General features: G+C 40.1%; 1 protein-coding gene across 7 annotated transcripts in view; it reads left to right on the top strand.

The window, feature by feature from the left end:
- Positions 1–16063, top strand: part of LOC105495162 (nuclear factor I A) — a 382111-nt gene that overhangs the window by 271872 nt on the left and 94176 nt on the right. For all 7 annotated transcript variants that reach the window (XM_011764422.2, XM_011764425.3, XM_011764423.2 and 4 more), the window contains one exon: positions 5184–5311. In XM_011764422.2, coding sequence (XP_011762724.1) covers positions 5184–5311 — 128 coding nt within the window. The remainder of the gene's footprint in view (positions 1–5183; positions 5312–16063) is intronic.

Here is a 16063-nt window from a genome sequence, read left to right as displayed (position 1 = left end):
CAGTCAACATGAAAAAGCTTTGCAAATGCTTGTAGGCAGTGATTAATTTAAAAGTTTATGGGCTGTTTATTTTTCATGTGTGTGCTGTACATGTACCATACACCTCCCAAACAGTGTTCCCCGCTTTTTACGTTTTCACACAATTCTCCAGCTATGTTTTATTATCTTTTGTGACTCTCTGAGAGGAAAGCTCATTATGAATGTCATTTAAAAGGCCAGTATCGTTCTCATATTCTGTAAATAACTAACCCTGATAAGGAGCTAATTATAGCCTGCATCAGTAGTTAATAACCTGGTAATATGTTTGTTTTACTCTCATTAGGCTCTTCCTAGGATGATTTTTTAAATTCTTTAAATACATAGATTCAGCAGAATTAACGATGTACAGGTTAGAAAGTGTGCCCAGAAGAATATCTCAGATTCATATATAGAAATGTTCACCAATCAGTATATCTTCCTGCTGTGCCAATATTAATGGATCATTTTCTCTGTGGCAGGCACCATATTAGGTGAGTTGTATGCCTGTTCTGATTTATTCTTCACAGTAATTTTACAATATACACAGTGTCGCCATTTAAACAGTGGAGCAACACAAAGCTCAGAGAAGTTAAGTCACTTGCCCAAAGTCACAGTCCTGGTGAATAGAGGAGTCTCCATTCACACTCAGGTCTGTTGGAACTTTAAAAATGTGCTCTTTTCACTCAGAATCCTCTTGAGAATAGGACTGACTCTTTTCGTGAGGAACAATAGAATATGAGGTCCTAAAAAAGGAGTTTCTAGCATCTCTACTCCTCCCTGGCACTTAGCGTTTGCCGTCTTGAGTTGTTCTTACCATCTTTGCGGCCTGCACGTGTGCAGCCTCCGCATCTGGACGGTGAGTCCCTTGAGTGACAGCGTCTAACGCTTCCCATTCAGCAGCGAACACTATTAGTAAGATACCGTCCTTGGCACCATGGGTGTCAAGTCAAATAAGAGGGGCTTTACAATCTACTGGTAGAGACTGAGAAGTAAGTGGGAATTTTCAGTTCAGGGTCCTATGAACACTCAGGAAAGTTAAGGCATTTCGCAGTCTTAGGAATGCTAAGTAAGACTTCTAGGCCTTACACACAGTAGGAATTAAGATATTTGGAATTAAGGTAATACTTTTACCTATTTTTTAGATATAATTGCTAGAAATACGAGAAAAAATTCCACACACAAGAAGAGATAGTGCATCACTCCTTAGGAAAATATTCATCCTCACTTTTTGTGTAGATCTTACAGATTCTTTCCTGCTTCCCTCAAGTGTTTCTGGGAAAATAGAATGAGTGTGTTAGAAAGAGCAAGAAAACAAAATCAATGACTGATTCATTTCAATAGATAGATAGGTAGGTAGATAGATGTGATGCAATGGTACTCACTGTAAGTTCTGTACCCCTTCAGGGTAAACATCTTCAAAATCATAGAAAGAACAGTATAAAAATTGGGATAAAATACGTTTTTTATTCCAAAAAACTTTATCAAGATAAACCAGCTGTCAAAAGTTTGTGAAGTCAGAGTAAACTTGTCTCGGAAGCCTCCACCTGTGCTTCGTAACTTGCTTCATTGCTGATCTTTTCCTCTTTTCCATGCTGTACCTACACCCTCCAGATGTTTATCTTTTTTTTCTCCAATAGAGACAGTCTCTTTCTATTACCCAGGGTGAGTGCAGTGATCATAACTCACTGCAGCCTCGAAGTCCTGAACTCAAGCAATTCTCCTGCCTCAGCCTTTGAAGTAGCTGGGACTGTAGGCATCTGCCACCACACATGGCTGATTTTAAATACATTTTTTTTTTCATAAAGACAAGGTGTCACTATGTTGCCCAAGGTGGTCACTGAACTCGTGGCCTCAAGTGATCCTCCTGCCTTGGCCTCCCAAAGTGTTGGAATTACAGGTGTGAGCCACCATGTCCAGCTTTTGTCAACTTCTGAAAGTCCTTGCTTTCAAACTGAGACATCAGCTGATAACTATAGAATCTTTCAATAATACTGGCTTGGGATATTTGCATTTTGTTAGAAAATGCCAAGGAAATCAAAACCTTTAACGACTCAGAAAAGTATCAACAATGGGAGAATGATGGACAATGGAGTTGACCTTTGGGGCTAGATCTAATTGAATTATGATACTTGGATGAATCCATGTCGCATGTATTCGTATGGCTGTTTCTAAGTCAATAGCCTAATTCAGCAGATTTTTAGTATCTTCTGTTAGCTAGACACTGTGGTAGGCACTAGAGATTAAAAAGCATATAGTAATTTTCCCTAAAGATCTTACAGCCCCATCAGAACATATAGGCTTCTCGTTTTATTTGCCAGAGTACTTCAGAGAAATGTTTATTTTTTTCTAACATGTATTCTTTCTATTTCCAAGATGATTTCAAGTGGCTTTCAATTTTAAAACAACAGGTAATGTTACATGTAGAAAGAGGCCAGAAACCATGTGGAAAAAATTGTTATAGCAGGAACCTGAACCAAGAGTTATGCCTCAAGTTTAACCCTGAGCTTCCTGGTTGCCAAGGCAAAGAGGGTTATATAGTTTGCATTTCTAATAAAAGGAAACAAGATAAATTTGTTCAAAGAGACCATATTTTTCTGGTTATGTTTTGTAAGGAATTCTCTGTGTATATCCTCTTATAAAGGACTCCCATTAGATGTAGTTTTACATAAAATATAGAAGAGTTCTTCAGTGGCTATTTTTCATTGAACTTTCAAGGAAAGCCAAGCAAAGAACATTAAATAAGCTATTAAAGGCATTTCCTTTGAGTACTAAGCTAGCATGGCACAGTTATGTTGCTTTCCTGTGGTCTGGCTTTTAATGAGAATAGAACTTAATGGCTAAGAATACTGGAATGCCAACATTAATAATTAGAATTTCTTGCCATAAATTGGCCCTCCACATTCATTCTTTCATTCAGATTGCTGCAATAGCTTAACTGTCTCCCTGCCCTAGGCTCTATTTTCCTGTTTTCCCCTTTGCCTTTCTAAATCTATCATCTGCGCAGTTACCAAAGTCACTTTTCTAAAATATAACTCCCCTGTCATTCCCTGTTTAGACTATTTTGGGGAGTCTACATTGCTTATAGGAGAAAGTCCAGACATGCAGTATCTTCTGTAACCTCCACCCTTCTCACTCGCTGTGTCCCTTCTTCCCCACCTCAGCCATCCTACACAGCTGGCAGTTCTCCGAACATATCACACTTCACTCACGATGTGTCTTCTTCCTGATAGGCTCCTCCCTTCCGGGGGTTATGTTCGACATCTCTGATAACCTGTGTGACAGGAGCATGCCAATTAGAACAGACACTGCCCTGCTTGCAGGGCTGTCTTTGGCTAGGTCCTGGAATGCTCCTGATCTGCAAGACGTTAACCCTTTAGATTTCGGACTGTGAGGGTGTCTGGGACAAAGAAGGAGAGGCAAGGTTGGAAGAAATGTATGGACTTTGAGACAATGACACTTTGCCCATTGATAATATTTTTAATACCAAATGGCTGGCTGAGTGGTACATCAGCTGAATAGCAGCCCTGCCTCTGCCCTTTCCTTCATTCTTCCCTGTCTCCTTGACACTCTTGAAGATAGCTCAGGAGCCATTTCCTCCAGGAAGCCTTTCCCGAACCCCTGACTCATCACTTTCTCCATTGTGTGACCCACTGTACCCTGTGTGTGGTTCCATCGTAACTCCTATATTTCTCTTTGGCACAGTTTTGTTTGCCTGTCTCCATGTCTGACTCATCTCTGTATCTCAGCACTTTGCACAGCACCTGGCATGTAGGATGCGCACAGTAGGTATTTCATGAATGAAACATACAAAAAATTCTGTCCCCTGAAACATGAAGAAGAAATTTCCCAACAAGCGTTCCCACTAGGTATGAAATCTACTCATCCTAATATGGGTAGATTAGACAGTTTTATCACCCCTGCAAACTTCCTGATTTTGTAGCATTCAATTAAAACAACTACAGCAAGCATAGCAACAGGCAGTATTTCATTACGTTTTCACTCCTGAAGCCTCAAACTGGGGAGAATATTCAGTCCCTCAACTGGAAAAAATGAGATATATTCTGGAAGTTTCTTGACCATACCTCTCCAAAAACCGAAAATCCCTACCCTGATGGAATAAAACTTTGTTTTGATAATCTCTGTATAGAGAAAGCACATAAAAGTCATTGGGCCACTCTTTTTTTATGTCTCTTGTTCTCAGGGGACAATGCACGCCTTCTTCCTTCCTTTTTATTTGTTTGTTCACTGATTTATTTCTAGCTTTTAGAGCAGGACCTGGACTAGCTGTGCAGTAAATGTTTTTTTGAATGAACAACTCCCAAGTGGAAGATGGGAAAGTGTGGCAAAAGAAAAAAAAAAAAAAGCAATCCAAACTTTTCTTTTTCTTTTCTTTTCTTTTTTTGCTTTTTTTTTTTTTTTTTTGAGACAGAGTCTTACTCTGTTCCCCAGGCTTGAGTGCAGTGGCGCGATCTCAGCTCACGGTAACCTCCACCTCTGGATTCAAGCGCTTCTCCTGCCTCAATCTCCCAAGTAGCTGGGATTACAGGTGCCTGCCACCACGCCTGGCTAATTTTTGCATTTTTAGTAGAGATAGGATTTCACCATGTTGGCCAGGATGATCTCAAACTCCTGGCCTCAAGTGTGATCAGCCTGCCTCGGCCTCCTAAAGTCCTGAGATTACAGGCTTGAGCCACCATGCCCAGCCCAATCCAAGCTTTTCTTGAAGGATCGTGAGCCCTGCTTCTTACCCTTTCTGGGGTTCCAGCGGGGATTAAATTGATGCCCAGGTTCATTGCCGATGGCCAGGCCCCAGCCACCACCTGCAGAGATAGGAAATATGTGGCTTTACTCCCAACACTTCCAGGTGGAGACAGAAGCTAGAGCCAGCCAGTCATTCCTCAAAGGAAACGGGAACAAGATGTGGCAGCAGCGGCAACTTGATTGACAATAAAAAATCAAACTCAGACACTTGGAACAACACAGACCCAAGACTTCGTTCTACATCCAGTGACTCACCAGACTGAACAGAAGTTTAAAAGGAGTCCTAGAACTATGCTAAGTCGCCCAGTTGCTTCCTCCCTTGGCTTTCTTTCAACCAGAGGTGCAGTGTCCAAGAGAAAGGTGGTTTCAATTGCTTTTAAACATGCACCCATTTGTTATTTCAGCTCCACAAAGCGCCTCAAGTCTGTGGAGGATGAAATGGACAGTCCTGGTGAGGAGCCATTTTATACAGGCCAAGGGCGCTCCCCAGGAAGTGGCAGCCAGTCGAGTGGATGGCATGAAGTGGAGCCAGGTAAGCAGAGTGGGGGCACGGGCATGTGGCTAACACTGCGAAACTGAAAATACGGGTGGGTTCCCATGCCATGCATAAAAGTGAAGAAAGCAAGCTCAAGGTAGTTCCGTTTTTCAGGATGAACACTTGTTTGTATTGTAATCCAGTTGCCACATTCATAAAAGGATGGCTGTGCAAAGCGGTAGTAATTCAACTGAAATGCAAGACTGGTGAGATGGTGTATGATTTTCTACTCTTACATATTTTCCCCTACACCACAATTCAGCATTTGATCTGCTTTTGGGTTTTTTTGGTTTGCTTTGGTTTTTTTTTTTTTTTTTTTTGAGACGGAGTCTCTCCCTGTCACCCGGGCTGGAGTGCAGTGGCATGATCTTGGCTCACTGCAACCTCCTTCTCCCTGGTTCAAGCAATTCTCCTGCCTCAGCCTCCCAAGTAGCTGGGATTACAGGCACCCGCCACCACGCCCGGCTAATTTTTTGTATTTTTATTAGAGATGGGGTTTCACCATGTAGGCCAAGCTGGTCGATTTTTGTATTTTTAATAGAGATGGGTTTTCACCATGTTGGCCAGGCTGGTCTCGAACTCCTGACCTTGTGATTCACCCACCTAGGCCTCCCAATTGTTTTTGTGTTTATACTCTCTTTTGGTTTAGTTTTAAAAATTATCTTTTCATCCTAATAAAAATCTGCCAACTTTTTCAGCAGGATTGGTAACATTCGAAAGAAGAATGGGTTCCTTGCCCTACAGTTTAGACTCAGATTTCTATATGATAAGGACACTTTGCAGTATTTTTCCTATTACTGGATATCATCATGATTGTTTTTCTGTTTAAATGGAACAACTCTCTTTATTCTCATCTGTACTAAACTAAACAAATGATGACTGCTGGTCTAATCTCCTGGGGTAGTCTAATCTTGGCTCTGGAGTCTTGGGAGTAATATGAATAAATCTGATCGCAAAAACTTTTTGAAACCCTTACCGATGTCTAACATGTGGGTTAGAGGGAATCTTCTCCAATGACTTCCTGAATATGGGTATAAAGGATAGAGTATGTGCCTTGAAATCAGACAGCTGGAGTGTCAACCTGGCTTCAACTCCTGCTGACTGTGTGATTGTGGGCAAGTTACCTAGCCTCTCTGAGCCTGTGTCTCCCTTTTTATAATCTGACAGTACTAATAGCTATTTCCTAGCATAGCTACTGCCTATCATAGAGTAAGCATGAAAAAATTGTTCTCTGGCCATCCTTCCCAGCCTTTGCTTCAGAGTAATTCCCTGCAAGTACAGACGAACACCAAGAAAATTTCTGAACCAACCTCTTCATCTACAAATCTTAGCTCCCTTGTCTCCTCCCTGAATATTTTTTTCAAAAGACAATGCTCAGGGGATGTGACTCTGAAGGTGTAGCACAGGGAAAACGCTGGGGCGATAGAACCATTCTGCATCCTGATTGTGGTGGTGACAGTAATCTAGACAAGCATTAACATTCACAGAAGTGCATACCTCCCTGCTCAAGTTAATTTTACTGTATCATAATTAAACACAAAACAAAAACACCTCAGGCCCATTGGCTGTGTCTTTTATCTTGCCCCTGCTATTAAAATGCAGAAACGTCTCGTTGCTTTGCTTCTGCTTAGTCTCTCATTCATTCACTCATTGGATAGTCTTCACTGGGGACTTTCTCTATATGAAGCACTATTCCAGGTTCTGGGAACTCAAGGATAGATGGGAAGGTTATGGCCCCTGCTCTCAAGGAATTCACAATCAGAGGTGGGAAACGAACACATAAGCAGATCATTATACGGTGATACGGGAAGCACGGAGATGGTGGTGTTAGTCTTCCGTGCCTTCTGTTTCCAATTAGTACCAACCACAGCACTCAAGGTGTGGTGGTTCTTCTATGAAGGTCACACATCATCTTTTCTCCGCATTTGTGTTCACATCAGTTCGCCTGAAGTGCCTAAGAAATAGTCCCAGTCCTAAATGAGCAGGAAAGTGCTGACTGTCACTGCCACTACCTGCATCGTCAGCGTGACCTCTGTATGGTGCCGATGAAAAGTGTATGTGCTATTAAAAAATTAAAAGATGTAAAACTTCTTTGAACCCTTTTTCAAAGGCTAATTAGAGCCCTAGCCAATTTACCTGCTTCAGTGAAAATCAGAATTAAACATACAGGTTTGGTACATTTGTGCTTGATTATCGTGTAGATGCATTTTTGCGCATATTGAAGCTGCTTCATTAGGTTGAGGTACTCAGAGCTCCCCCATCATAAGGCTGAGCTCTAGGTCCTTACATTTACTTCCTCTGTGTACATTGGGGGCTGTAGAGGTTGATTGATTATTATAGAGTATTTTGACCTAGCGACTCTTATTCAGAGCAATTCCTATTCCTATCTGTACATTATGATTCAAACGATCATAAATTTTAACATTTGAATACCTGAATCCTTTGTAGTCATTAAACAACTAAAGTTTAATGGCTGAATCCTTTTTGGTAAGAGGGGTGTGTGTGTGTGTACATATATATATTCTTAGAGAATCCCTCACAATTATATTCCTGGACTGACTCTCCGTTCTCTATCCCCGTTTCATTACAGAAAAATGCAGTTTCATGGTATATGTTTAGAGGGAGTGATAGAGGACAGTGGATAAATGTACATTTGGCCATACTCAGCGCAGAAAGTCATAATTGCAACAAGGCCTGAGGGGACATTAAAACTCAACTGAAGGATGTTGCACATGTTCATGGTGACTTTGGTGTCATTAACTCACACCAGCCATTTAAAATGGATAATTTATGCTGCCAGATGGTCCTTTTTGGGGATTTTCCATAAAGCCCAATCCCCTTTTTGGCACAGAGGACACCTTTATGTTGTTCCCACACTTACGCAGGCCTGCATAGCTTTTCCCCAGGGGTACAGTTAATTGAGTAGGAGGCTTTTAGTGGTCCACATGTAAATTACTTTCAGAAATATGTTGGGAGTTATGTATATCTGAATGTACGGGCAGTTTCTTGGTTTCCTACATTTGGGATAATTCTCTCACACAAGTACTAAGGATACTGTGTATATGCCTCAGATGTGAAGCAAGGCCTGTACCTGCTCCTCACTCAGAACGCTTTGGTATCCATTTACCTGCCTTCAGATGCTTTTTCAGGACTCCCTGGCCAAAAGAGGGCCAAAGGTTGCCAGAAGAGACAAATTTCCTAGAGCAACAGGAAGATTATGGAAAGTAAAACAAACCAGACATGCAGTAAATTACATGGGCCCTTTCAAATGTCTTTTGTAGTATCCAGTTCCCCATTAGTTTATCTCAGCACTTTTAGTGCACAGCTCTTATTATCTGGGAAGAAGGGCATAGGAGATTAAAGATGATGTTAGTTTAAAAACATCAGACAACTTCAGAATGACTTTTGCTTCTCTAACAATGCTGCATTTGTCCCTCGTACTTAGTTTCACTTCCCAGTTATCTCAAACCTGGGTTAGATACGAAACTTTAAAGCAAATGGTGAATTGATGAAATGAGTCCTATGAAATTCTATCAAGCACAAATGCGCATACCATCAACTCTTGTTTATCTGTACAAATGAAGAATTACCGAGAAATTGATAATGCAGATAAACAGGAAGGAAACCAATAGACAGCGCCCACATTGGGTCAGACTCTGCATGTTGCTTTCAAATGTGTGGAAAAATTCTAGTGATGATTGAGTACCTACTGTATACCAGGTTTTTAAAAAATTAACCTCCTTTAAAATATGCAAGATATAATGATCCTACCTCTATAGAGATAAAAACTGAGACTCATAAAAGGTCACATGACTTGCCCAAGCCCACACAGATAGTAAATCTGTGGATCCAAAATCCATATGTGAAGCCAAATCTGACTTCATAGTCTATCTTCTATGCTCAATAACCTCTTTTACCATAAACAATTAGAGCAGCATTTTAGGGTCTCATGTCCTGGACTGGTACTTCAGTTAAAATGTTATAAGACCGGGCATGATGGCTCACGCCTGTAATCCCAGCACTTTGGGAAGCCAAGGTGGACGGTTCACCTGAGGTTGGGAGTTTGAGACCAGCCTGATCAACATGGAGAAACCCCATCTCTACCAAAAATACAAAATTAGCCGGGTGTGGTGCTGCATGCCTGTAATCTCAACTACTTGGGAGGCTGAGGTGGGAGAATTGCTTGAACCCAGGAGGTGGAGGTTGCGGTGAGCTGAGATCGTGCCATTGCACTCCAGCCTGGGTAACAAGAGTGAAACCCTGTCAAAAAAAAAAAAAAAAAAAAAAAAATATATATATATATATATATAAAAATAAGAAACAATAAATAACTCATCAGAGAGACCTGAAAAATAATCGATTTTCCTTATCCCAAAGCCTTGTCATACAACTTAATCAAGAGAAGAAATATAGGTTATTAAATATACATAGGACACAATATGTAAGCAAAGAGTATTAACTTTTAACAAAGTAAACTATCATTTTCATTTATAAAATCAAATAACTCTCAGCAGTTAGGTCTTTGTTCAAATAGTAGCTCATCAGACAGGCCCTCAGTGATCTAAAATAGCTGCTGACCCTCCCTCCATCATCCTATAACTCATAACCCTATTTTGCTTGCTTTACATCTGCATCTACTATTTTTTTTTTTTTTCTTCTGAGACAGAGTCTCACCTTGTCGCCCAGGCTGGAGTGCAGTGGCGCAATCTCAGCTCATTGCAAACTCCACCTCCCGGGTTCAGGTGATTCTCTTGCCTCAGCCTCCTGAGCAGGTGGGACTACAAGTGCACACCACCATGCCTGGCTAATTTTTGTATTTTTAGTAGAGACGGGGTTTCATCCTATTGGCCAGGCTAGTCTCAAACTCCTGGCCTCAAGAGATCCTCCTGCCTCAGCCTCCCAGAGTGCTGGGATTACTGGTGTGAGCCCACCACACCAGGGCATCTCTCTGCTATTATTGTCTGTTTTCTATCTCTAGGATATATACTCCATGAACAGTGGGACTTAGTCTGTCTTTTCCATTGTTGTATCTCTAACATCCATAACAGTGTCTAGCACATAATAGGTATTCAATAAATATTGATTGAATGAATGAAGCGATAAAGCAGAGAATCTGGGGTGCTTTCAATAAACTTGAAAGCAGAATTTGCTACCAAGAATACTCTCAGAATTGGTGTTTACTACATTTTTCAATTTGCAGGCTTTCAGTCAAATCCAATTACTAGCAATTCGTAAGCAGAACAATTGCTTAGGCTCAGCCAAGGACCCCATTGATGAGCAGCAGGGCACTGACTTTATTACAAGTATCCCTCACCTGAAAGTGTGTTCCTTTAAGTGAATCAAACCTTCTAAAAAATAAAATAAAAAATAATTCTGTATTGTTTTTAAGTTCGTTGTTTAGTATTAGCTCTATATTAAGAATCTCATTTTATGTAGTATAGACAACCTCCCTGACTTACCTGTGAGAAATTCAGATTTCCATACCAAATTTTCTCTTATCCAAGTGTAAGGAGAACCCATATGAGACACTTCAGACCCTTGCTATGAAAGTGTGGTCTGAGGACCTGCAACATGGCATCACCTGGGGTTTACTAAAAATAGAGAACCCTGGCCAGGCGTGGTGGCTTACACCATAATCCCAGCACTTTGAGGGCCCAAGGTGGGAGGATTGCTTGAGGCCAGGAGCTTGAGATCAGCCTAAGTAACACAGCAGGACCCTGTCTCTGCAAAAACATTTTTAAAATTAGCAACGCATAGTGGCATGTGCCTGTCGTCCTAGCTACTTGGGAGGCTGAGGCAGGAGCCTTGCTTGAGCCCAGGAACTCAAGGTTACAGTGAGCTATGATTGTGCCATTGCACTCCAGCCTGAGCAATAGAGTGAGACCCTGTCCCAAAAGAAAAGAGAAACAAACAGAAAAACAGAATCTCAGGCCCCGCCTAGACCAACAGAATTTTAACAAGATCTCCTGGTGATGCTTATGTGTGTTACGGTTTGCAAAGCACTGATTTAGGCTGCTTTTTTGTCCTTTAGGTGGGTTCTCCCCACTCAGTACTTGTCTGGAAGCCACCTTAACTTTAAATGTCATGCTCCTCAACTTTCTGTCTCTGTTACAGTAGGTTTTCTTTAAAACAAGTCTAGATAGGTAGAATTCTAGCCTATTTTCAAACAGATTAGAGAAGATTGGATTCTGGGTGACTCTAGATGCCTCACTATAAGAAAAACAATTCTCTTGTCTCTTTCTCTGTCTCATATTCCTCCAGTTTAGGGCCTGCTGCATGAAAAGGAATGACTGGTCATCTAATCATTATCATTAAAGTCAAGCCAAGTTGTTGAATCCTTATTAAGTGCTGACAGTATGCAGTATACTAGATTAGATACAGAGAGGACTCCAGCAAGTCCCTGTCTCCAAGGGCAAACCTCCGAATTTCCTCGTGTCAGTCACTACCTGTAAGGTGGGAACTTTTCCTTCTGCTCCGTCTCTGTCACAAAGTTATGACAGATGAGGTAATGAAGTCGAAAGTCCTTTGTGAAAGTTAATATTCTCTAATCACGTGAAATACCATCATTGGGATTATTGGGGCAGCCAGGCTTACCCAGCTGAGGGTAGTTGAAAGCAGACAGGGTTAAGTGTCACAGGAGTAAAAGAAGAGAGCTGTTAAATCTGCCTGGAGAATAAGGGACAGTTTTCTTAAAAGGTGGCAGTTAAACTGGATTTAGATGGCATCAGACTGAGAAATGTTCATGTCTCACTTGAAAGTGAGACTTGTCTCTTAGTCTTTTGATTGTTAGTATATATAAATTTAAGTCTTCTTCCTAAGTTGAAAGACAGCTCGGTGACTGTTCTGTGACCCTTTCTCAGGTTATATTTGTCCCCAAAGTTAACGATTTATACCAGGGGTCCAGTGGGCTGCATGGATGACTGCGTTGCACCACATGCAGATTGGAGACCACATCTGCATTAAGTACCGACATATCAGTAAGTTTTGGCAGACCTGAAAAGTAAAGCAAATTTTTTTATTGTGAAAAAACATGAAATTATAATACTTTTCACTGAAGTTCAGTACTGTGTTTTAAATATATGCATAAGAGGCTACTTACATTTTCTCCTGTAGAAAAACATTCAAAATTCCAAATGCCTTCAATTATACTGGGATTGTAAAACAATTAACAGACACAGTTACATCCACCAAAATGCTGGAAGTTTCAAAACAGTTCAGTTAAAGTTTTGAAGTCAAATTTGTTAAGTAGTAAACTTAGTTGTATTTTTATAAATACTTTTAGAGATACATTTCTCCACAAAGAGTAAGCTGTTCTCATTTTTGAAGGTCAAAATTAAGTACTTTAAGCCAGGCAAGCCAGGCACAGTAGCTCATGCCTGTAATCCCAGCACTTTGGGAGGCCGAGGTGGGCAGATCACTTGAGGTCAGGAGTGTGAGACCTGCCTGGCCAACATGGTGAAACCCCATCTCTGCTAAAAACACAAAAATTAGCTGGCCATGGTGGCGCCCTCATGTAATCCCAGCTACTAGGGAGGCTGAGGCAGGAGAATCACTTGAACCCAGGAGGCAGAGGTTGCAGTGAATCAGGATTGTGCCATTGCACTCCAGTCTGGGCGACAAGAACAAAACTCCCATCTCAAAAAAAAAAAAAAAATTAAGTACTTTAATAACATGTTGTCTGTTCCTATCACAATTATTAAGAAACATAGTTTTAAAAAATTGTTTAAAGGCATCTGTCAAAGAATGTTTCAGTCAACATCTGGTCAGTCAGCAACCTAGGACATTCAGAACTAGGGGCCAGTGTCACAACTACTGGCAGCATAGTTGAATTTTGCAAACTTATGTTAGTCATTGTAATTTTAAATATCACATATTAGGTTCACTTGGATTCCCAACTCTGCTGGTCCTAATTTGACTGCCAACAGTCATTTATCAATTGTAAGAGTGGAGGAAGTCTACCAACTTAGACTTCTAGCTGAAACACAGAGGAAACCCCATTATCAGTGCCAGTAAAAAGGCAGCGACTGGTAACAATAGTGCATTGATCATGGACACTCCACTGCACTAGCATATATTAGAGAAAATGATTAAATCTCCCATCATCTCCTGCTGGAGGAGGAATAGTCACTGCTACAGAACATTGCCATGGGATCGATGTCTTGGCTTTTCTTCTGCATTTATGGAGCAGTAGGAAAGCATCATCTGGGACCACATCCTCTTCTGTGATCTCTTCTCATATCGGCAGCTGCTCATTAGAGTCTGGTATACCAGGGGACATTGGTACAGTAACAATGGGCCTCTTCTTTATGAACCCTTCTTTATCAGAGAAATTTCACCCAAATAAGGGTTATGACAGGAAAGCTGTATTACAAAATGAGCACTGTACCCACCCTTCAAAAATCCCTTGCCTTCTTTATCAAGGCGATTTTTTTCTTAATGTCAGAAAAGGGCCTAAAACAGTTCCTTGTAATTGGAGTCCAAAAGGTTACCTATTAGAGGAAAAGAAATATTCTTCTCACACACACAGACACACACATATACTCTGTGTATGTGTTATATACATATATGATAAAGCATAATCCAAAAAATTGTTTGGATTCCTGAAGCCTCTAGTACCTGGCGACTTAGTAGCCATCAATCAATATTTGTTTAATAAATAAGTAAGTAATAAGATGGAGATCACACACGTTTCACTTTGTCCTTCGAGTATGAGCAAGCGCTCAGAAGCAGAGTGATGTATGCGTTTGTCGAACGAATGAGCGTTGCTCCACTTGCATCAGAGAACCCAGATGTACAATTTTGTGAATGCAGAAGCTCTCAGGAAAACAGATGCTGCATTTCAGCTGGTCTTGTCTGAATAAATAAATTACCCAAATCTCCAAATTTTTAATTTCATGTTTGAAAATGAAGCTGTGTAAATATTCTAGAAGGGGAGGAAGAAGGAGATGCAGTGTATACATTAGGTTTATATGTGAAATCCTCCTCCCTGTGCCTGTCACCATCCTCAGTACAGCCCCCATGGCTCAGGTGGCCAACTCATGGTATGGCTTGGGTGGCGCATACTGTAAGGAGGAACATTAAATCATATTTCATTCCAGCCACAGCAGTCTTCATAGGCTTACTGGGGAGGGAGATGATAAATGAGAAATCGAATGTATTATAAAGAGGAAAAAGTACAAATTAAGAATTTTAAAAATTAGTCATTCTCGCATTCTGCCATGAGCAAGCCTGAGAATTGTAGCAAACTACTTCTCTGAATTTTCATTTCCTCTTAGGTAAACATTGAGGACAATAAAACAGCTTTGCCTTCCTAACTCATAGCTTTGGAAAGATCAAATGAGATCTTAAGAACAAGAGCTACCATTTATTAAGCATCAGCTGTGTGTAAAAGTATTGTGCAGGGTACTATACATATTTTTAATATATGCAAAGTATATTTAATAAATCAAAATGCTGTAAAGAAATACTGTATATCCTTTTTAGGGGGTACTTTGAAAACCCCAAACTTTATGAATTTAAGGTACTGTGAAATTTATTTGATAACATATTTTATACCTCTGCATCTATTATATGCAAAGCACTGCACAAAAATGATAGAAGAAATATGAAAATAAGCAAAACAGAACTTGCCCTGAAAGAGCTTACAGCCCAGTGAAGGAAGGAAGGGTAACTGGTTGAATAAGTACCCAATGGCTGTAATATATAAGAAGTAGAGTACAGCAAGCTTCATATGGGTGAGGAGTTTAGTCAGTGACTTAGACCACAGTCCTCTGCTGTGCCTGCTTGAAATAGCCGGTGCATCAGCCATTTCATCATTAAAGGAGCAGCAGTGAATACCGGCCCGTTTCCTTACTTTCATAATACCAAGAGTCTAATCTTACTGCATCTCTAAGAAGCACCTAGAGAGCTGACATACTAGGAAGTCCTCAAGAAGTGCATGCACAAAAATACAGTTTATCATTCTATACTCATGGACCCAAATCTTCCCTGCCTGAAACAGGGGTTTGTAGATAATAAATTGGGTAGAATACAAGCAAATAATTTACTTAGAGGGAACAAAATTAATCTGAATGGAGATTAAATTCACCAGAGGGTAAAATAACCAGAAAGTATAGTTGGAAGAGGAGAAAAGAAAGAGAATAAAGACAGATAGATCGATCATCAATAGATAGATAATAGGTCAGACTTACCTAAGAGTATACTGTGTTTTCCTATTTCTAGCATTATTTAAATATTTATAGAACTTAAATTGAAGGTAGTTTTAACCACAGATATAAAGATGAAAATACTTTAGTGATCTTACTTCCTCAGCTCTATTGTATGAACACAATGTAGCTATTTTATAGACTCAAGACAAGTTGATTAATAATAAATATAAATTGGCTTGTATTTTGTCACTGCTGCTGAAATTTTAAATATATAAGTGTTTTATAAGTAATAGCAATAACTGATGTTTATTGAGCACTTACTATGGGCCATTGTTCTAAGCTCTATGCATACATACACATATAAATATATATGTGTGTGTACATACACATTCATTTAATTTGCAAAAAAAAAAGTGATACCACTAATATTACTGTTTGCAGACTTATTTCCCTCTCTCATAGGGTCTTATATTTTTCCTACATACTGATGATTCTCTTTAAATGTGAAATAACCAAATACAGCACCATCAGTTTATATGGAAATAAAGTTCTGTGGGTTTTGGCCATCAATGTTTCTAATAAAGTAGTTTTTTTAACACCC

The sequence above is a fragment of the Macaca nemestrina genome, chromosome 1, assembly GCF_043159975.1.
Source record: "Macaca nemestrina isolate mMacNem1 chromosome 1, mMacNem.hap1, whole genome shotgun sequence".
Classification (NCBI taxonomy): Eukaryota; Metazoa; Chordata; class Mammalia; order Primates; family Cercopithecidae; genus Macaca; species Macaca nemestrina.
This window is presented reverse-complemented; position numbering and strand designations above follow the sequence as displayed.